Genomic DNA, 22,227 nt, shown 5'->3' with positions numbered 1-22,227 from the left:
TTGTTTGTTTGCTGCACTGGCTCTAAACCTGGATAAGGCCACTTCCAGTGGCTGGACTGGCTTTGTATCCAGTGGGGGTGGTTAGCCTCTGGCCTGGGAGCCTCATCTGTCCATCAAGCAGTTATTTCTGACTCCCCAAGACCTCACTGATTTTGACAGAGACAGCAAAAGAAAGTGCTGAGATTGAACCTTTCTGTCCAACACATTGCCCTGTTGGGGATGTAAATTGCCCTTCCCGGGTCACCAGATCAACCACTAGATGAATGGAGCACCTGCATGTGCATAGGCATTCATGTAAGTGAGTGTTTGGAGAGGAGGGACAGAGTGCAGGGAGCATACTCATTGTTGGCATGTCGTCCCTGGAGTTATAATCAAGGTTGAACCTGGACCCTAAAAAAGCTACCACCCATGGTTTAGAGCATGGATTTCAACATGTAAGCGAAATACTAACTCCACAGTTAACACTGTTTTTGCATGTAAACAGAACTTAGCTATGCTAGTTTGCATAGGTTTTGAAGTAGGCAGTGAAACTCAATAATAATCCCAGCAAGAAAGCTCTTCAGGAATATATAAAGATTAAACTGAGGAACTTGTTTTATTCCTATTCAGATTCTTTGTAGATGGAAGAAATTATTTCTCAAAGAAAACCATACCCATCAGCGTTGTCCATTGCTGCCATTTGGTGTAGAGATATATTTAGCGGTTGAAATGGATGAAAACAGTTTGTTGAAAGATTCAAAATACTTTTATTTTTTAAAAGAAATATAAAGCCTTTTAATATGCATAATGTAAAAGGCTTTGCTTTGAATATGGAATTAGTTGCATATACTTGAGTAAGTTGCCCCTCAAAAGCTTCTTTTGAGGAAAGAAAATACTGCAACAGTTGAGCGAGGAATATGTATGTATTCTTGCCTTGCGGTCATTACACTTTCTTTTGACCTTGTATATTCACTCTTAGCTATATTTGGTCCTGTTTTCTTTTGACAGCTCTTTGACAGATTGAGAGATGAACAGCCGGAATTTAATGAAAAAATTATAGCAGTTGCCAGTGACCTTACAGAAGTAGACATGGCCCTTAGTGAGGAAGACAAGGAGAACCTCATAAACTGCACTAACATTATATTCCACTGCGCTGCTACTGTAAGATTCAATGAAATTCTAAGGTGAGTCTGAACTATTAATTTAATATGTTCTGGTTCCCTTTTTAAAGCTACCTTAGTCATCTTGTAACCTTTATAAAAGAAGTAAATGCTTTATCCCTGGTTGCCTAAATGCTTTCGGCTCACAATAAGAACATATGCATTCATTCTATGCACTTTAAACTTTAGAAAAGGGAAGAGTAAAAGGTATTAGCCCAACTTTTCATTTGACAGTTGTGTGAAATGGAGTGGTACCAGTTTAGAAACAAAATTCAAAAGTGGTATGTCTCATTCTCTGTTGCTTCATACACATTCCCATTATGGTAGGCATCTTCTTTTGCATTGTGTTTTTTGGTGCAGTCTAGTGTACGGTATAGAGTGTTGTAGCTCCAATACTTTTTACTAGCTGGGTGTAAAGCAAATTGTTGCATATTTAATCTGGCTGAGGTAGTTCAGGTGTTCTGACTCTTGGATTACTTGATTAGCTGATTCTTTCATTGAGTGATAGATATTAAAGGAGGAGGCCTGTGGCTCAGTTTTATTATTGCACGTATAACACACAAGTTCAGAAGTTTGCATCTAATCAAAGTTTTATTGTTTCTTTATCTTGGAATTACTTAAGTATTGCTTAAGGGTTTTGATGCTTCCAAGATAGACTTATTTTTTTCTTGTCACAACTTGACTGCAGTAGTCTCTCTAGAATTAAGTTAGCGATTTCTCTCTCTCCAGATTGAAAATGAATTCCATCCTCTTACTGTGGTGTCTGTAATCTGAGGAGAGAGATAACGTGCTGAATCTTCTGCATACTTCACATCTTTATGTCTCTAGTCCTGTTTTCTTACTCATTGCCTTCATCCTTTCTCATAGCACCCAGCCAAAATTTTCAACACTGTCTCCTGTTTGTGCATTATTGTGTGTAATGATTGCCTTTAAACAAGAACCTGCAAGAACCTTTTCAGTTTATGTGACATGTGACGCTTGGACTATATATCTGTTCATTGTCCCAGTGTCACCTTTTTATTTACAGCAAATATGTGACCTGCGTCATTTGAAGAATATAATATACTTGATTTTGGCATCATTTAGTTGATAAGAAAAGCCTAATGCTCAATTTGTAAGAAATGTTAGTCTGTGCTGTTGTGAGGGAAGTTTTGGAACCACATTATTGAGTACCCTCCCAACCTAAGAAAACATAAAGCTTCTTATACTTTGTAAGAGGAGAATGGGGGATTTTGGATAGAAGTGTGCCAAGAAGATTAGAGGTGAGCTGCATGCTACTGGAAACACTTGCCTTTTCCATCTGTTGACACAAAAGATCCTGTTGGTTTTCAGCAGATACACTAGTAGCAGCTGGATTTGACCAGGCTATGTTTCCTGAACAGCTAGGAGACAGCAAATCACAAAGGAATCTTGTTGTGCATACATGTTGAGTTTGGATACCTGAAAGTACTGTTTAGTACACTTGTTTTTTCTCTCTCTCTCAACAGAGATGCTGTTCAGCTCAATGTAATTGCGACACAACAACTTCTCTTCTTGGCCCAGAAAATGAAGAATCTAGATGTGTTTATCCATGTTTCAACAGCATTTGCATACTGCAACCGAAAACACATTGAGGAAGTGGTCTATCCACCCCCTGTTGATCCTAAGAAATTAATAGATTCCTTAGAGTATGTGTCTAATGCTTCCCTCCCCTTTTATTTCATGCTTTCAAAACTGAAAAATGTTGGAAAGGTTTTTTTATAGCTGATACAAAATGAGAATGGATTGAACATTGCTGGTTCTGATCTTGGCCATATGCTAAGGTGATTTTTAGCAATTAGAAAAGTAGGGCTAATTTGGAAATGCCTTCTCTCTGAAATACATTGGCTAGAAAAAAGGAAAGTCTACCTTATGACTCAGGGTTTGCTACTGAAATGCAGAATGGGGTTAAGGCATCAAAATACGTCTTAAATTAGAAACCAGTTTCTGTAATTTGCTGTTCAATATAATTGTTTCAGATGGAAGATAAATTAGGAAATATTTTTTAAAAAATTGTATTGAACTATAAAAAGGAGCATATTTTCCTGATGGAATTTCCGTGAGTAAAAATTGCATCACTTTAGGTATTCTGTTTCAAGTGTAAATAATGACTACAGCAATGAAGTAGAGGCGTCAACCAAAAGTGTGTTAAAGGAAAATGAAAACAAAAGAGCATGAACTCTTGTGGGATCTTTAAATGTTCTTATAGTCAACACTGAAGTAACATCTCAGTCTGGTACATTTCTTTCTTTGTGCAGTTAATGCACAAATAACACAAATGTGTTAACACAAATGACACCTAAATCATGGCCATTCAGAATTTCAGTAACAAATGAGTTGTCAAGTTTTGTTAAGATGACATTCTTTGTTTAAAAATGAGCTACAATTATGAGTAATCCAAGGTTGCCCAGGGGAAACATGACTGCTTTGAGTTTCATCAATTCCCCTCCAGCATGATGCCAGTGCCCACCCTGTTCAGCTGGACCTGCAGCAGGCTGAGTGAGAGACTTTTGACTCTAACCCTCCACAGACTAGAAAAGCTTTTCCAAACTTCTTTTAAACTTTTTAAGTGGTCGTATTTTAAAATATATATATATAAAACTTTGATTTTTTCATGAAGAACAGATTTTATTAGCCATCTTTGGTGCTTTTGAGTTGACTGATAGGATGTAAATGAATAAATATGTTTATTTCTTTAGGTGGATGGATGACAGCCTAGTGAATGATATTACACCAAAACTAATAGGAGACAGGCCTAATACTTATACATATACAAAAGCCTTAGCAGAATACATTGTACAACTGGAAGGTACAAAACTAAATGTAGCCATTATAAGGCCATCAATTGTGGGTGCCAGCTGGAAGGAGCCTTTCCCAGTAAGTCAACCTTAACCTTTTTTAAGCAAAATTTCTTAGTCATTATTTACTATTGATTCAGTCTGTATTACTAGGACACAGGCCAGGGCTGTGTGAAAAGCAGATTGACTCCGGATCGGTCTAAGCCATCTCTTTTAAAATCTTGTGTAAAGGGAGCTAAGTGATAAATGGATGTAGGCCATAAGGAAGCACTACTTGGGGCTTATGGTTTATCAGTACTGAGCACCTTATGCCTGTAATAAGAGGAGTAACATACAATCACAATGTTACATGATCAGTAAGACCAGGCATAGATTTTTTTTGGGACTACAACTCCCACCATCCCTAGCTAACAGGACCAGTGGTCAGGGATGATGGTAATTGTAGTCTCAAAACATCTGGAGGGCCGAGTTTGCCTACTTTCTTCCAAATAATACCCTTACACTTAGTATCACTTCCCATATTACAGTTGCTACTCCTTGAGTTTCTTATGGAAACATTTTAATTATCTCAGAAGAAATGGTTCTTGCCTAATGATAAATCAGCAAGCAATGAGCCAATGGGCTTATTCTTAGCATATTGACTATTCATACATTTCTAAAGTAGTTTATTGTTAAATATTTTACTTGTTGAATGAAAAAAATGTTTTGTGAAAACTGCATAGTTATGCTATGGAATTAATATATTTGTGAATTGTTTTGAAAATGCTTTCTTAATATGACTGAAACAGTTAATGTCTTCCTCTTCTTACCCCATTGATTTTCCTTGTCCAAAAACGTTTGTCAAAAAGAAAAAAATGTTTATATACTGTGTATGCATATGGCAGTATATATAAATATAAAATTGGATTGTAAATGAAAAATGGAAATATTGTGACATTTACTCAGTTGCAAAATGATTCCCAGTTTATTTTCATAGCAAGTAAGCCGGTAAATCTTCCTTATGCTTTGTTTCCAAACAGGGATGGATTGATAACTTTAATGGACCTAGTGGCCTTTTTATTGCTGTAAGTAAAAGTTAAAATGTAGACAAATATATTTTTCTGAAAAGCTAAAGTGGCTTGAAATGGCTTTCTTATCTTGTACCTTCTGTTTTAAGGCAGGAAAAGGAATCCTTCGAACGATGCGAGCCTCAAACAATGCAGTTGCAGATCTTATTCCAGTAGATGTAGTCATCAACGCAACAATAGCTGCTGCCTGGTATTCCGGAGTTAATAGGTATAACAGGTGACAATGCATTTTTTAAAAATTGACTAAGCGGTGGTCTTATGATAGTAAACGATTTGCTTACATCAGTATGGGATTGTGCTTTCTGTTTCTATAGCCACAAGGAACTCTTATTGCTTCCATTACCATTGTGACTGTCTCATGCCCCAAATTTAGTACAGGGCCCAGGTGCATACAGCTCAAGGGGTGTTTCGGACAAGCGTCAAACAATGGCAAATTGCACAGTTTTTTTCCTGAGAAGCCCCTGCATTGTTGCTAGGACTTCCGTGGCATGCTTTTTTGCTTCACAAAGAGAGCAGTGCAAGCAGGATTGGAGGCAACCTGTACTGAGCACAACTTCACCCCACTTCAGATCTTGCTGGTGTCTCTCCAGATGTAAAATGACAGACCCCAGAGACCTCTGCAGCAGTTCAGACATCTGTATATAGGGGCTGCATCACTCTAGCTGCACTAACATTATTTGTTTCAGTTTAAACCATATTTGGGGTAAACTCATCTGTATCCATAGATAAGAGGGAATGAGTTATTAATTTTCTGGGGGATGATGGTGTTGCAACATAGTCTACCTACCCCGATTACTGACTCCACTTCTCTTCAGCTGTGGGCTCGTGGCAGTTTAGTTCCCATTGCTTCTCTTCAGAATCCTAGCGGGCAGTCCCTGGGAGCTTTGTGAACTCCTTGCCTTTGCCCTCGGTTAAATGTGAAAGTTTTGGGTGGCAGCATTGTAATGCTGAAATACTCTATGTGAGGCTTCCATGCCCCAATACTGATTACTTTGAAGTATTACAGAAGTTCTAGAGAAGAAACACAAGAGGAAGCAATGTGACTTGGACTTCCTCATTACATATATACTTGTGTTTCTCATCCGAAGAGCGCAAAGAAACACATCCTCTGTGCTTCCTCTTCCCACTTCTCTGGCAGGTCCAAAGCTGTTCTTAGATGTATAGTAAGAGTATATCTCCATCAGGGGAATGTGTTGAGTGGCCCTCTATGACTTAGCAGCTAGGAAGATTAGGAAGAAAGATCTGGATGGGCTAGTGGTCAGTCACAGTGGGTACTCAGAGATCTAATTTACACATTTTATTTGAAAATTACTTTTTATTCTGTTTAATAATAAATTTTGGTGGATTTGACTGTGGTTTTACTGCATATGTAGCAACTGCTGCCCCCCCCCACCCCTTTGGATGTTGCCATGGCCTTTGTCTAGGTCAATAAAATCCAATAAAAATAAAATATAAAACAGCAAAAATGTATCACATAGGAACATAGTAACAAACAGAAACAATAATGCCCCCCCCCCAATTTAAAATGTCAGATTGTTTAATTAGCTAAAGGCCTGGAATGTTTTTGCCTGGTGCCTATAGATAGGGAGAGCATTCCGCAAGCAGGGAGACATCACCTAAAAGTTCCATTTTTGTGTTGCTACCCTCCCAACCTCTCACAGAAGGTGCACACAAAGAAAGAAGGGCCTCAGATAATGAGTGCAGGGTGCAGGTCAGTTCATATGGAGAGAGGTGGTCCTTGAGGTATTGTGGTCCCAAGCTGTTTCAAGGCTTTATAGGTAAAAACCAACATTGTGAATTGGGCCCGGAAAGCAGTTGGCAGCCAGTACAGTTGGGCCAGGATTGGTGTTGAGTAATTAATAAATCCACTGAATCAGTTTATAAATGCTACACTACAAAGTGGTTTTTTAAAAAAAATCCTTGGCTTCTTATTCATATTACTATTTGCTGTGGTAGGGATGTGGGTGGCGCTGTGGGTTAAACCACAGAGCCTAGGACTTGCTGATTAGAAGGTCGGCGGTTCGAATCCCCGCGACAGGGTGAGCTCCCGTTGCTTGGTCCCTGCTCCTGCCAACCTAGCAGTTCGAAAGCACGTCAAAGTCCAAGTAGATAAATAGATACCACTCCGGTGGGAAGGTAAACGGCATTTCCGTGCACTGCTCTGGTTTGCCAGAAGCGGTTTAGTCATGCTGGCCACATGACCCGGAAGCTGTACGCTGGCTCCCTTGGCCAATAAAGCAAGATGGGCGCCGCAACCCCAGAGTCGGTCACGACTGGACCTAATGGTTAGGGGTCCCTTTACCTTTACCTTTATTTGCTGTGGTATTGGTTAGCTACTTTTACCTTTTTTTTTTCTTTTTTTTTTTGCTTTTTATTATGTGAACTATTCTTTTGTCTTAAGAGGAATGATAATATAGAAAATAATTTAACTAATTTTTGTTTTTCAGACCAAGAAATATTATGGTATACAACTGTACTACGGGTGGCACCAATCCCTTCCATTGGGGTGAAGTTGGTATGCCTTCTTTTTTTCCTCTGCAGTTTAATAAATTAACTTATTGGTGAACCTTTAGAAAGCCGTGCATGAAGATTCACTAAAAAAAAAAAAAAGAATTGCTTTTAAAGGACCAAGCGTTGATTTGTCCCTGCTTTCTGATTGGGAGCAGCTTTTCAAATAAATTTGCTCTCTCCATAGATACTTGTCCTTCTAGACTGCTAGAACCATTAAGCTCATAGGGGAGAAGATTGTTTTGCTACGTATGCTTGAAAATACATTGTGTGACACAGCATTTTAGTGTATGCATGTAGTGTTAGAGCAATGTGTACCAAATATTTCAAATATATATATTTGCCTTTTTAAAGCATTACAAAAGTAATAAAAATACAATATAGTATAAAAGAGGCTTTACTTAGTGGTGTGTGTGTTTATGCTGTGGTTCTACAGAAATGCATGAGTTTTCAGAGAGAACATGTAACCCTTAAACAGCTTCAAAGCAGTGTTTCAGTGTGAGGGTAATAGCTGCTGAAATCACAGAGGGCAGAATGGTGATTGAGATTTACCAGTGGTTTGAGGGCAGAGCCTCAGTAGTCTGTAGAACTCCTTTAGCTTTATCCATGATTCTAGAACAAAATATGCAAAATAGTGAAAAATATAAAATAAATAACTCAAAACAATGTAAACATTAAGCAGATTTTCATAACTTATTCAGCCCACATATTTCAATTTTTCTACTAAATTGAACTGCACCAGTACCCAGCTCCTACATTTTTTTTAGCACAGTGTATATACACACCTGGTTTTACTTAAGTATTGGACTACAATTGATAGCAGTACTTTGATCAGAGTTATAACATCAGAGCAAAGCACATTATAATGATTCTTAAAGGGAAGAGGGCCAAGAGTTGCAGTTCTGCACCAGTATGGAGTTTGCAGGCATTATATGTACAGTGGTACCTTGGTTCTCGAACTTAATCCATTCGACTCCCGAAACCATTTGAAAATCAAGGCATGGTTTCCAATTGGCTGCAGGAGCTTCCTGCAGTCAAGCGGAAGCCACATTGGACGTTTGGGTTCCAAAAAACATTCACAAACCAGAACACTTACTTCCGGGTTTGCGGTGTTCCGGAGCCGATTTGTTTGGGGGCCAAGCCATTCAAGAATCAAGATACCACTGTGTAGCTTTTCAAGCAAACCTCATAAAGTGGCTTACACTAAAATGTTAAAACAAAAGCAATGAGCATTAGTTAAATGCTTAAAATATGGGAAAGATAAGCTGTAAGGAGAAAAAAATGTTTCAAGGCTAGATATTGAGTAGCAGCAGTTGATGGATAGTGGTGGGTGGGTAAAATAGTTTATCTAACTTACAGCCCATGAGAAAATGGGATTTGCTGAGTTTTGAGGAATCAGTGATATATAAAAAAAGCAGTTACATAGAACTAAGTTATTTTCCAATTTCTAACCGTACTAACATAATTTGTTTAAAGTTTTACATCTCTGGATTATTATTTTTTACAGCATCTCTTCCCAGGTAATTAATAGCCTGCATATAATCTTAACATTATTCTTTACCATCTTCTTTTCTGTCTAGTCAGAATGTCAAAAGCAGTGCATAAATCTTCCTCTTCTGGAGGACTTCCTTTTTACTGTAAGAACACTTCTTTATTTCACTGGAAGTTGGGTTAAGACAGTACAAGATTACAGATTCAGGCCTTCAGTCTGAGAAACCAAAATAAACCTTAATGAACAATTCCTTAATTTAATTCAGATGTGTTTGATACCTGAGCTAATTAAAAATGTTGGGTTAATCTGTAATGCAACTTACAAATTGTTGTGTGATACATAGGTCATAGCATAGTGTCAGCCAGTGGAGCTCTATTTGCAATTATTTACAAACACAAGGTTAATAATTAAGTAGGAAAAAGGAACAGAGAGAGCACAGAACAGGAAATGAAGCTGCAATCAGTGGAGCACTTAAAAGCACCAAAAGAATTCCAGTGAGAGAGACTACTTAGGCTTGACAGTTGAACTGAATGAATGCTGAACATTGCTAATTAGTGAAAGATGTGTACGAAAGATGTGCTTTGATTCATTGAGAATAGTACTTGTATGTTATGTCCATGGAAGTCCATTACATTTAAATGGTTATTATCAAAGCTGTTACACAACTTTTCTTTCTTAGAATACCATGTAATATCCACTTTCAAGAGGAACCCTCTCGAACAGGCCTTCAGACGGCCCAATGTAAATCTAACCTCCAATCACCTTTTATATCACTACTGGATTGCTGTAAGCCATAAGGCCCCAGCATTCCTGTATGATATCTACCTCAGGATTACAGGAAGAAGCCCAAGGTAATGGTGACTAGCTCTGTCTTCTGTTCCTCATGACAAACCCATGTTTACACGATTAACACATTAACATGTTATTTGTTATTATGATTGAATGTGTCACTAAATCCACAGAGATGTTTGACTTCAGGCCATGAAAATGGTGTCGTATGGATAATGTGCTAAGTAGCTAAACCATCAAGATGTCTAAGGCTGTTGAATTTGCTACCTAACTGTGGGTTCATTCTTTGAACAAGAGCTGCTCAAAACATTGTGACCCTTATTTTTCCTACAGAGAGTTACATAAATTTGACATTCAAGAGGAATCCTTTAGAACAAGCAATAAGGCGTCCCAATGTTAAACTCCAGTCCAACCCCCTTAAACATCATTATTGGACTACAGTCGGTCACATACTTCCTGCGTTGTTATACGATGTTGTTCTAAGGTTGACAGGTCAGAAACCGTGGTAAGAAGGAAAGGGCTAATACTTTGCTGGAAAGGTGATGGAAGCTTTTTGGCGGTGTAGATCAATGGCATGAGCTTCTTCTGTAAATTTACTAATAGAAGCATCAACAATAACAGTAAAAGAGCTGGATGTTTCTTAGGACTTAGTGATTGTTTGAAGTTCATTTTCTTACAATGAATCTAACAGTCCCAGCCATTTTCTAAGTCTTTTGAATCATTCCACTCTAGCACTGTTATTGAAATTATAAGCTGAAATGGAATGGGAGGGCAAGGAGATGTAAGAGATAAATAAATATATAAATATATATGTATATATTGCCATCTGTATAAATATAGATGACAATCATGGTGTACTTGTGTTTTTTGAATGGATGATACAAGTCACTTAACACATTTTATCTCACTGACATTCGGCTTATAATTCTTCTGGCTACCTTTTTTAAGTAAGCAAAAAGTTTACTTTAACTCGTCAAAATTGCATAGTTTTATTCTTCCTATTTTATAGTTTTAAAATGGCACGATTTTCAAGCTTTCTTTTGCAGAATGGATGTTCAAACTGCACAACAACCACCACCACTGAGATCTGAGGGAACAGAGGAACTGTCAAGTTCTGTTATTTTCAAAGTTAAATTAGCATTTGCAATACTACTACTTTTTTTAAAAAAACCAAATGCATATTTTGGTATGTCCTCTATTGACTTAGAAGCTCCAGCATAAAACTTGTCCATGTTCTGTGACAGCATCAGGATATTTTACCAAAAGTTAGTTCATGCACAGAAATAATGCTTGTTATGCTTTATTGCTTGTGGCATTGTCTTGATGGCTATTGTGGAAGCATGGGCAAGTATTATGCCTACATCTTTGGAATTTGGTGACTTTATGCCATTCTCTCAGCTGCCAATACCAGCTTCTCAGGTCCATCAAAGTAGACTTGCTACACATAAAGGCATGCTTCTGCTCTGTTGCACTGATCCAGAGGAATTTGCTTTATTGGTTTTGGAAGAACTTTAACATTCTTGCCAGTTACATAAATTTTATGTATGTATTTATGTATGTAGAACAACATTCTTATCTATGTACAAGACTTTAGGCTTCAGTCCTTTACATTATGGATGGGCATTGGCCAGGTTGACAGGGGCTGATGGGAGATTGAGTCCAACAACATCTGGAAACCACTGGGCATCTGCTGCTGCTATACAAATGACCTGGGAGTAAAGCTCATTAAACTCAGTGGGACTTACTTCTGGCTAGATATGCATAGCTTTGTACTGTTTTTTGTTACTTTTCCAGACCATCATCGAGTTCCTTATGAGATTAACACTGCTCAGTATCTCATTAGTTCAGTAATGGTAGGAAAACGTCAGTAGAAACAGTTTGTCTACCACTCCTGATTTTACACCTGTGGTTGAAGAGAAAATGTTGAACGTATTTTAGGGAATCTTCAGAATTGCAGTAAAAGACCTAGCTAGCATTCTGTGTTGACCGACAGCACACATTAGAAGATTCCACAACACACAAAGGTGTTTCTCAATATAGGCTTTTTGGAAACAGGGGTCTTCAGTGGGTGTATTAGATCATTTCCTATGAAAATTAACCTATGAAAGCATTCTAAAGAGAAAGCTAAAGAAACATTGCACTATGGCAAGCGTTGTGTTAGTGAAGTCATTTCAGCTTGCCAGATGGTAGGTTTCCCCTTGTCATCTCCCCTGTGCTGTTCTGGGGGTTCTCCCAACCCCTCTAGGAGCAACTAGGGGAAGGAGGGGAAGTGCTGTTGCCCTAGCGGAAGTCTTTGGTTGAATCTGGCCCACATATATGCTCCCCTGCTTAATACTAGAAGCTGTGTTCATCCATTGAAGCTGGATGGTTGGAGATTCAGTACAGAGAAAAAGAAGTTATACTGCTTAACCTCTCACTTGTGCAGCAGCATGTGTGGGGAGGAGAGGGGGTATTTGGTACAGCGGCCACAGTTGGGGTTAGCTTAAACCAGTAGCATTTATTTCATAGCAAAAAGTACCAAGCTACCAATATTCCCACTTCCTTCCTTTTGTGGAGTGCCTTGAAAGTGTAGCCAGGGGAGAGCGAAGTCTGTGAGAGCAGACTTTCTATTTCTGCCTCTCCAACTCTGGTCCAGTGACTCACAGCCCTCCAGAGCAGATTTTGAGGCAGTTCAGGGAAGGGAAGAGGAACTCCTGTTATGCCAGAAGAAATCAATTCTGCTGGTGAGAAGCCCCATTGGATGTCGCCCAGGGAATTGAAACTCAAAATTGTTCATCGAGAAAGTAAAATACTCACTCTTAGTAAGCTTGCGTCCTTAACTTCAAGTGTACTTGAATGTAATGCATTTTTTAATTACTGCTAAAAATCTTTATAGTCAGTATTTTTCTGTTCTTCTGACTTTTGTGCTTATGAATGTTTGGAAAGAAGAGCTCTGGCTAAGCTTTTCATAATATGGGTGAGCTGCACAAGTTCCCTTGTTGTAGTTCAGACACATTTTAGGTCCTTAGAAGAAATGTATAAAAAAAAATCCTAATAGGAAAAAGTGTTGCATAGTTTCATTGTCTTGTATTGCTTTTCTGGTAGGTAGTTATTTGTATTTGGGATGTAGTTCTTCCTGTTAAATAGCTTTCCCCCAAACATACTTCTTTTATTTAAATTATAAAATATTTTACACACAGTAGAATTTGACCATCCTGCTCAGTATAGGCAAACAACCACAGTCTTTCCTAAAGCTGTTTCATACAGATGCTAATTTTATTTTCTCGTCCCTTTCCCCTTTTCATCTTCTTTGCTCTTTATCATCAGTGCCTTCCATTTTAAGGATCAGGCTGGAAATGTATGTGTAGAATCACTGTATGCTCTTGGCTGTGGCTAGCCGGTGCCAGTGGAATAAGTTGTTGCTCTAGGAAGCAATATGCACCAGAACTTAATTTTCCCTACAAATGTACTAAAAATGTATTTAAAAAATGAATATTCAGTTTCCTGGATTCAAATTTATACATAAACATATTTTTTAAAATAGAAAAGCTGCTTTCCATGTTGATCCTGGTAATAGAATGCACTGTATTCAGACAAATTATTCATTGTTGCCCCAGGTAGGCAATGAACATGGATAGAATATTTCTGCATATTATGTAGTAAACCCTTACATCTGAACTGGCATACTGCATTGCATCAGTTGGTGTAACGTGATGATATTGGAAAGGAGAATTGTTATGTAATGTAAACTTTCCTTATTGGCCTCTGGAGTAATGGGAGCGGGCATTCGGTGTGTTGATTCTCAAATAAATACCCAACATATTATTTGTGTGAGAATTATACTCAGGGGCACTTTCTGTTGCAGGGGAGCTGCCCTTCGATGCTATCCACAGAAATAGTTTTCTGGGAGCGGTGGAGAAATAGAGAAAGGACATCTGTCTCTAGAGTTTGCCCTTTGTAGATTGAGGCTAAGCTTTGGTCAAGCCAGAAAGTTACAGATAAATTTTTGAATCCAGTGTTTCCCCTCTTGACTCGGCAATTAAAACTACTAGATAATATTTCTCTTCTTCTTTAACTCTATCTACTTCATATTAAGTCTCTCTCTATAATCTAGTTTTCACTATACTGTCTAAGCATGTAGTTCATAATTTTCCTTAAAATATTTATTAAAATGCAATGCAGAAATATTCTAGTTATGTTAAATTTACTTGAGTGCCTTGGGGTTGGGAGACAATTAGAGGATCTGAGTTTAGACATGTAGTTTTTCAAATGTCATTTTCTTGAATAACATCTTCCCCTGAACTGTAGGATGATGAAAACAATAACACGTCTTCACAAGGCTATGATGTTGCTAGAATATTTCACCAGTAATTCTTGGGACTGGAACACAGATAACGTCAATATGCTCATGAGCCAGCTGAGTCCTGAAGACAAAAAGGCAAGTTACATTTGTTTTTGTCTTAGCAATGACTTACTCACTGTACTATTGACATGTCAAGCTTTTCAAAGAAAGAATAGCTGACAGGGAAAATAGGAAAAAATCAAGCTATAGTATAATCGTGTGCTTGGTTCCTTTCTTTGCTTTAACTTTTATAAAAACTAATTTACAATGCTAGACACCTTGTCTGCACTAGCATTCCTGATATGTTCAGCTAATCCAAATGAGTTTGAATGAACTTTAAATATTTGAAATTGAGATCAATTGGTGAAGCTAGATTTTTATTTTTTGAAATTATGTAGACTGTCATACTCTATGCAGATATCTGATACTGAATCATTTTAATCTTAGATTAAAAGGTTAATGTCAAGATAGCTCAGTAGTTTAAATCTGCTTGAAAACAATAAGTAGGCTATGAGACTAATTTCTGTTCAGCTTGTTAACATAAACTAGGACTAAACTGTTAATATGCAGCAGTTTGTGATTATGGATTAAAATAATACATTCAGTAACAAGGTTTTAAGAGTATGTATGCCTATTTTAAGTCTTGTTACATGTTGGCAAAAGCAAGGATAACTTGGAACTGTAGTGCCTCAATGAGTTCTAACCAGAAACAGAATCTCTAAAGGATTGAATTTAGGGATTGAATTTAGGACCTTCTGCATGCAAGGCAGGTGCTCTGCCACTGAACTAGGGTGCTGTGATTGTCCACAGTCCTGTGCCCCAGCCCTGCACCAACATTGTTTCTCTGCTGGCACCACCTTACTTTGGGCTCCTTCAATAGCACAGTGTGGTTTGGTTGTGATTCTTTACCCTTCCACCCATAATTCACAAAGAAGCTCATTGTGACAATGGCTATGCATTCTCCAACCTTACAATGTAGGACTGACTACAGGGACCACCGCTTTATTGCCTACTCTGAGGTAGAACTAATATCAGCTATGCCTTTTTAACCCCTCCCCCTGTTTGTATCAGCACACAGGCCATTCAGGCTTATGATGGCTACACTTGCTCTACACGCACTAATATTTACATCATTTCACATCCAAAGGTGCTCCACACTATAACGCTACAAACCTTTTTAAAGGGGGAAATTTAAATGCCCCAGTTAGCTTGAAGTGGGGGGGGGTGTCATCCTTTCAGGTTGATTCTGCATGTCTCTTGATTAACAGTTTGTAGAGTTATAGTGGGGAGCACCTTTGGATGTGAAATGATGTAAATATTGGTGCCTTTAGAGCAGGGGTAGCCATCATGGTTTACTCCATAGGTTGTTGGACTCCAATTTCCATAAACTCCAACCAGCATAGCAACTGGGGATGATGGGAGTTGTAGTCCAGCAGATCCGACCCACCCGTGAGGCAGGGTGAAGCAGCCACCTCAGGGAGTGGAAATGAAAGTGGTGGCGCCCCCACCTGCCCTGCTGCTTCAACCACTGGTGGAGAAGCAATCCGGGTATGGTAGGTTTTGGTGGCTGCAGAGTAGCGCAGCATTCCTCTCCTCAGCGTTGCTGATTAACTATGAAACAGTTTCATCTGTTGTGCTCTTGACTTAAGAATAAAGTTACATTTCATTTGTGAAGTTTGGCATAATACTGTTCGTTCTTTTTGTGACAGACCTTTAATTTTGATGTTCGACAACTACACTGGGCAGAATATATGGAAAATTACTGCATGGGAACGAAGAAATATGTATTGAACGAGGAAATGTCTGGTCTCCCAGCAGCTCGGAAACACTTGAATAAGTATGTATAGTTTATGGGTGGAATTTACCTAACAAGTCCAATTGGTGCAAGCTCTGCACAAGGGCTTCCACTTGTTCAACATAGCTTTTCCTTCTTCTAGTATGCTCCCTAAATAATTTTACTTGTGGGGGCAGGTGTCAGGAGAGCCTCCATAATATCACACGAGAGAGGGGATTGTTCTGCTTGGCAAGCTGCGGTGCTTGTGCTGATGGGAAATTCACTATAGCATGATTTCAAGTTCTGCCCTCAACCTTTATTCTTTACTTTTTAGAAGGTAATGGCAATTGAAACCTTACTGCCTCTTTTAATGTCTGGTGCAGAGGAGGGTAATGCTGCATCCGTCTGGTTTTGGGATCAAAGAATTCTCATGCAGATATAATACCTGAGGGAAGGTGTTAATTGTGACACCATATGCAAATAAAAAAAAAGTTTACTGATAATTTTCCTTTTGGAGTATAACAATATAGCTGCTGTGAAGTCATAGAAGTCAAAATATCACAAAATGTAAAGTACATAAACCTGTACAAATAGAAAATTTAATCTTCTTGATGACCCCACCATTCTTGTTGCTTTTCCAAATTAAATTTGACTGGGGGGAAAGTTGCAGTAATATTGGGTAGCTTAAAAAAAAAAAGGTTGACACCACAAAAAATCTAGAGTTACCCATATGCTCTATTGTGATATGAAATAAAAAACAGTGCTGTAACATGATTTTTGTATGTAGGTGAGCAGCTAAGCTAAGAATTTTGCAACATGTAGGGTTTAACAGGGGAAGGCTTACCATCTCAGCTGGTTTACTGACAAGTCTTGTCACAAGGAGTCTCTAGAAATCTAGGTTTGGCCCAGGTGTTTATTAAAACTGGACTCTACTTTGGACTGGAAATCACGAATGTATTGTGCACATACATTCTTACATGATGTTAGCTATGAAACAGTTTAATTTGTTGTGCTCTTGACTTAAGAATTAAAAGTTACATTTCATTTGTGAAGTTTGACTTAATACTGTAAGACTTGTTGCTGTTACAGGTAGTTGACAAGTCATGATTATTACACATTTATACTTCAGTAATTATCATTAACTGTTAGACCTTACAACCATAGCACACAGTCTGTGTTTCACAACTGTATTAGTTGGACACACAGTTGCTGCAATTTTTGGTCATTGCACAGAGGTGCCATCTTTCCCTTTTCTTGGTGTCAACAGTGGCAAGCTCTACCAGTTCTGAGGCTGCCTCTCTCAAAATCCTAGGTAGGTTGTTTCTAAACTTATCCCAGGATTTGATCAAACCCAGATCTATGGACTAGAAAGATAACATATACTAGGATGTTTACTCCATTTTGTGTTGTCTACCTTCCAAACCATATAGGCACTAAGCAAGAAGTATGGTATATACTACAGCTGAAAAAACACATTTGCCACTGTTTGTCTTCACAATAGCTTCCAAAAGTATGATCAATCTGGCCACAAATATCCTAGCTACTTTTAGTTTTACTATAGTAAAGAATAATTTGAGGCTTGGATTTGTGCTCTGAGATTGCATTGGTATGCAGTGAAGAAAGGAGAACTGCTGCCCTTCTTTTCTCACAACACTTGTAAGTTATGTACCTGTCTTCTAGAAACCACTCCTGGATTGGTGGGTAAGGAATTCTGGGGAAATTCTGATATTTCCCCTCCAGTTTGCAAACCAGAGCCAGGCATTTCTTAGCTGAAAACGTTACTGGTTGGGTTATCTGTAGGGACTTCTATGACAAACATGAAAGAAAACATCTACTGGTAAAAGGTGCAGCTTATTTCCTTATTGCAGGAATAGGTAATGTGATGCTCTTCAGATTTTTAAGACTCAAGACTTCCATCAACTCCAGCCAGCATGACCTAAAGATCTGGAGGGCACCAGGTTGACAAAGGCTGGCTTATTGTATAATGCATACTTTATACAAGTAGCTGATTGTTAGACTTCTCAATTTATTAGTCAACAGGGGCGGGCATCAAGTGCCAATTCATCTTACAGTTGTTAACTTTACTTGTGTGTCAGCCTGTGTTTTTCACATCTTGTTTTTCCTTGCTTTCCTAGGCTAAGGAACATTCGTTATGGCTTCAATACAGTGCTTGTGATCCTCATCTGGCGTATTTTCATTGCAAGATCACAAATGGCAAGAAACATCTGGTATTTTGTCGTTAGCCTCTGTTACAAGTTTCTCTCTTACTTCAGAGCATCCAGCACTATGAGATATTAAAGATGGCAATTCTAGAATTAGGACATCTATGCATATGGTGGTCTAATGGCATAAAGCCCTAAAATGTACCTACTCATCTCGTCTTTTGTAAAAACATGAAATATTAGATCTGGATTGTGAAATACAGTACAGTACACGTGATGCTTAATTGTGTATTTCTGTGGAGATCATATGGCTGGTACTGGATCAATCTGTCATTAGGCAAATATGTAGGTTAAATATCCAAATGAATTTAATATCTCTGTATGAGGAAGAACTTTAGGCCACTGACCAGTGTAACTGTGCAATTCTGGAATGCATTGAAATTAAAATCTGCCTTAACATAGTAAACTTAATTTTTATTGCAAATAAGTGTGTTTAGTTAAGGTGAACAAATTATTGGCTTAGATGGTAGAGCTATTTATTTGAGACTTTAAAATTGCAACTGGTTTGTCTGGTTATTCTTATGAGAGAGGTATCTTTGTAAATGATTGTGAGTTGGGCATTCGTTAGTCTTTTATTCTTCTCTCCTCCTTTCCAATCCCTTGACTTGAAAAAGCAGGGATCCTTCAAGGGGAAAACTGCAGCTGGTACACAGCATTTTACTCTGCATGTTTTTCTGACTTGTGGCTTAGAACTGTTTGTATGGCCAAGGAAAGAGGTGAATTTATCCCTTGGAAGTTGCACACAAGGGAACCACATCATTACGAGTCACTAGTATTTCCTTTTATTGCAGAAGAAATCAGGAACTTTGAAATTTTATTCAGTGATTTAGAGCATAAATCTGTTTACGAAATGCCACATTTCTTAAATTACCTACAGAATTTTAAACCAAATTATCGAGCACTACTTCTGAAGGGGTGAAATTGATATTTATGCTAAATAAAACTCAGCACAGTTTGGGGGAATGGTGAAAATAGAAATGAAGAAAATATAAATAACTGAATAGGTACTAGGTTAAATGTATTTTTCTGCATGTTGCTTTACCAGGAAAAATGCATTTACAACAGTCCTTGCTCTAAGGTTTAATTAAGTACATATAATATTAAAATCTTACATAGTTACATACAATTCTCTGCTATCATTAACATTCTTTTTATTTGATATAATCTACCATACTTGTGTGGTGGCAACCGATTAACTTCTATTATACCTGGGGGTTTTTTTTTATTAATATGCCTAAGTAAATTGTGAATGAATCCTGAATGAACCATAGGAGTTACGCGAAGCACATGCATCCTATACTTATAATTCCACATATAGAGCATGTCTTGCTGCTGTGGAAATATAACTTCTTTCATGCAAATGTGCATCTGATTTTGGAGAGAGAGCTTCCTTGTTGAAGTTTAAATATTTTATCTTATTAAGTACTTTAATGTACAGTTGTTGGTTTTTTTAAAAAAGATCTGCATATAATTTTCCAGGGATACAAAATGTTACATAGTCGAAGTCCACACTATTAAGAAGTGTGTGAGTCTGGTGTTACAGTGTTGGAATACAATAAATTGTGGATTTAGTGATTTAAGGTTTTACAGTTGGGTGCAATATTCCTACTGTATCTGCTACAGCTGCTCCCTTAATTCTTTCTCATTGAACTTGAATATTTACTTGGCATTTTAGTACGTTGTAAACTTTTGCACAAGGTGCCTGGAACCCAACAAGCCACTTTGATTTGTGTATATATATATGTATGTGTGTGTGTGGTTGAACTTGAACTTGGTGAGAGGCAATTGTAAGATGCTTAGATGCTGAGTTCATTTTCTCACTGTACTGTTTTTATGGAACAAATTACTGCTTATTCCTGAAGCTAATGCAGCTGAGAAAATTGCACCGGGATCCATACTACGATTTTAAAAGATCTCTGAATAACTGATGGAATTGTTTAATTTTCCACACTAGTTTAACTTCCAGTATGGCTGCCATATTGGATTCCTAGGATTTCCATTTAATTTGAATGGTTACCTAGTTTTCTCATACAAAGAAATAACATAACTATGTCGCAATAATGTTCTAGCATTCCACATAAATCTAGATTGTAAAGGTTCCTTCAGTTTTGGTGTTCATACTAATGTTGCAATTTCAGTAATTTCAGATTTGTCAATTAACATAAACAAGATTCATAATTTTGGGTATTAGTCTGAAAAGTCTAATTGACTTGAAGAAACTATCCAATCTAAAGTGAGAGAAGAGCATTCTGAAATGGATCACTCAGAAGGTGTGCCAGAACTTTAAAATTTGGGACCATAGAAGAACATTACCCTGCAATGTAGCTTTCTGCTGTAGGAACAGATTCTGAAAACAAAATTTTAAATCATAAGCTTTTATAAAATAGAAATATTGGGTGCCTTTGTTTGTAAACCAAAAATAAACAAATTCCTGAATATGATGTTTGTTGAATTTATCAAGTTGTTTAAGCTGTGTAGAAACTTTAACTTAAAACATTTTGTGCTTTGAAATAGAAATTAGTAGCAAAATCTCATTTCAAAATGTCTAAAGTTGCATGTATAGTCATATTCAAATATCTAAAGGGCTGTCATATGGAGCAAGTTTGTTTTCTCCTGCTCTGGAAGCTAGCACCTTGAACCAATGGATTCAAGTTACAAAAAAACATTGCAAGGGGTTGGACTTACATTGCAAGGGGTTGGACTAGATAACTCTTGGGTTCCCTTCCAAGGCTACATATATGCTATGTATATGCTGTACATATTACAGTCATATGCTAAAGGTCACATGAACCCCTAGTACCAATGAGTACTAATATAAAACCCTAAATTGAAGAAATTGAATGTTGCATGGTTACTTCAGGGTGAAATCTGACTAAATCATGCATAGTGGACTGCCTGAAATCAATGGACAAGTTACTTAAGACAATTGATTTCAGTGGATGTATTCTGAAAATGGCTAATGTTGAATTTCACTCACACGAGCAATTTTGTGCATGTTTACTCAGCGTGTCTCTGAGTACTCAAGAGTGTCTCTCTCTCTCTCTCTGGGACCTTCTAGGTAAGCATGCATAAGATTACAGGCCTAACCATTTTTTTATTAGTGTCTTCATTTTCTACATTGTGTTTAAGCTTGAATAAAACAAAATGGATTTGTTTAGTTCCATCCAACAATTTAACTACTTATTTAAGGTGGAAGTGCATAACAGGTCTTTCTTTACTTGTCACATTATTCAGGCAGTACAGGACCTTAGATGGAATGAGATACACAAATTTTACTTTCTGTACTACAGTAGAAGTTCGGTAGAAATGAGGCACAGGGGGGGAAAGGTCAGTGTTGCTTCTTTCACTGAAAAATGAGCTGACATTCACATAATCTTGAAACTTTAAATACCGGTATATGGAATATTTCTAAAAATAACACCCACATATTAATACTAATTTGAAAACTTAATTTTCGTCTAGTCTAGATGAGTAGAAGGTTTTTGTTTTTATTTTAAAGGATCTCTGGATAGTCTGAGCCTGTCAGATTAACACTCATCCCAGAAAGAGGAGGAAATGATTGCTAGAATAGGCAATCATGTTTAAGAACATTTTATGCAGCATATATATGCCATCCAATAACAGTGATTTTCTTGGTTGCTTACAAGCAATAGTATGCTGAGTACAGCTTGCTGGCGGTGTGTGGAGAGAGAAAGATAAGTGGATCCAAGCAAATATAGAAAAGTATCTGAAACATAAGAGAGAATGTGGGATCAGCCCGGCTCACACAAATTCACAGCTCTTCTCTTCGGCTAAGTGTTTACTGCTACTCATCAGTTTTAAAAAAGAGTGCAGGTGACCCAGGACAGATTCCAAATGGTTTGTATCTTAAGAGATCTTCTGCTCCACACTGAGCTCCACGCCTTACATAGCTTGAGATTCCAGTTTCCTGACGCATCAACTTTCTGTACTGTATCATGTTGCTGCAATTGAAATCTGTTTGATCTTTGTGAACTCCCAAGATTTGTCTACATGAATAGTAACAACAGTTCAATTTTAAGGCTTTAAATAAAAACCGTTGATATGGCATGGTCTTAACTTGCATATAACAGTGTTTTCT

The 22,227-nt window shown here is 37.7% G+C and overlaps 1 protein-coding gene across 10 annotated transcripts in view; it reads left to right on the top strand.

The window, feature by feature from the left end:
- Positions 1-20,564, top strand: part of FAR1 (fatty acyl-CoA reductase 1) — a 37,246-nt gene extending 16,682 nt beyond the window's left edge. For 7 of the 10 annotated variants that reach the window (XM_081012239.1, XM_081012234.1, XM_081012240.1 and 4 more), the window contains 10 exons: positions 988-1,163; positions 2,627-2,806; positions 3,857-4,034; positions 4,975-5,019; positions 5,112-5,239; positions 7,470-7,537; positions 9,702-9,873; positions 14,099-14,228; positions 15,842-15,969; positions 18,042-20,564. In XM_081012239.1, coding sequence (XP_080868365.1) covers positions 988-1,163; positions 2,627-2,806; positions 3,857-4,034; positions 4,975-5,019; positions 5,112-5,239; positions 7,470-7,537; positions 9,702-9,873; positions 14,099-14,228; positions 15,842-15,969; positions 18,042-18,204 — 1,368 coding nt within the window. In that variant the 3' untranslated portion in view covers positions 18,205-20,564. Of the gene's footprint in view, positions 1-987; positions 1,164-2,626; positions 2,807-3,856; positions 4,035-4,974; positions 5,020-5,111; positions 5,240-7,469; positions 7,538-9,701; positions 9,874-10,144; positions 10,317-14,098; positions 14,229-15,841; positions 15,970-18,041 lie in introns of all 10 variants that reach the window. The other 3 variants (XM_081012242.1, XM_081012235.1, XM_081012243.1) reach the window with 3 other exon arrangements.
- Positions 20,565-22,227: the final 1,663 nt, after the last annotated feature.

This window comes from Podarcis pityusensis, assembly GCF_964106645.2.
Source record: "Podarcis pityusensis genome assembly, chromosome: 1".
Classification (NCBI taxonomy): Eukaryota; Metazoa; Chordata; class Lepidosauria; order Squamata; family Lacertidae; genus Podarcis; species Podarcis pityusensis.
This window is presented reverse-complemented; position numbering and strand designations above follow the sequence as displayed.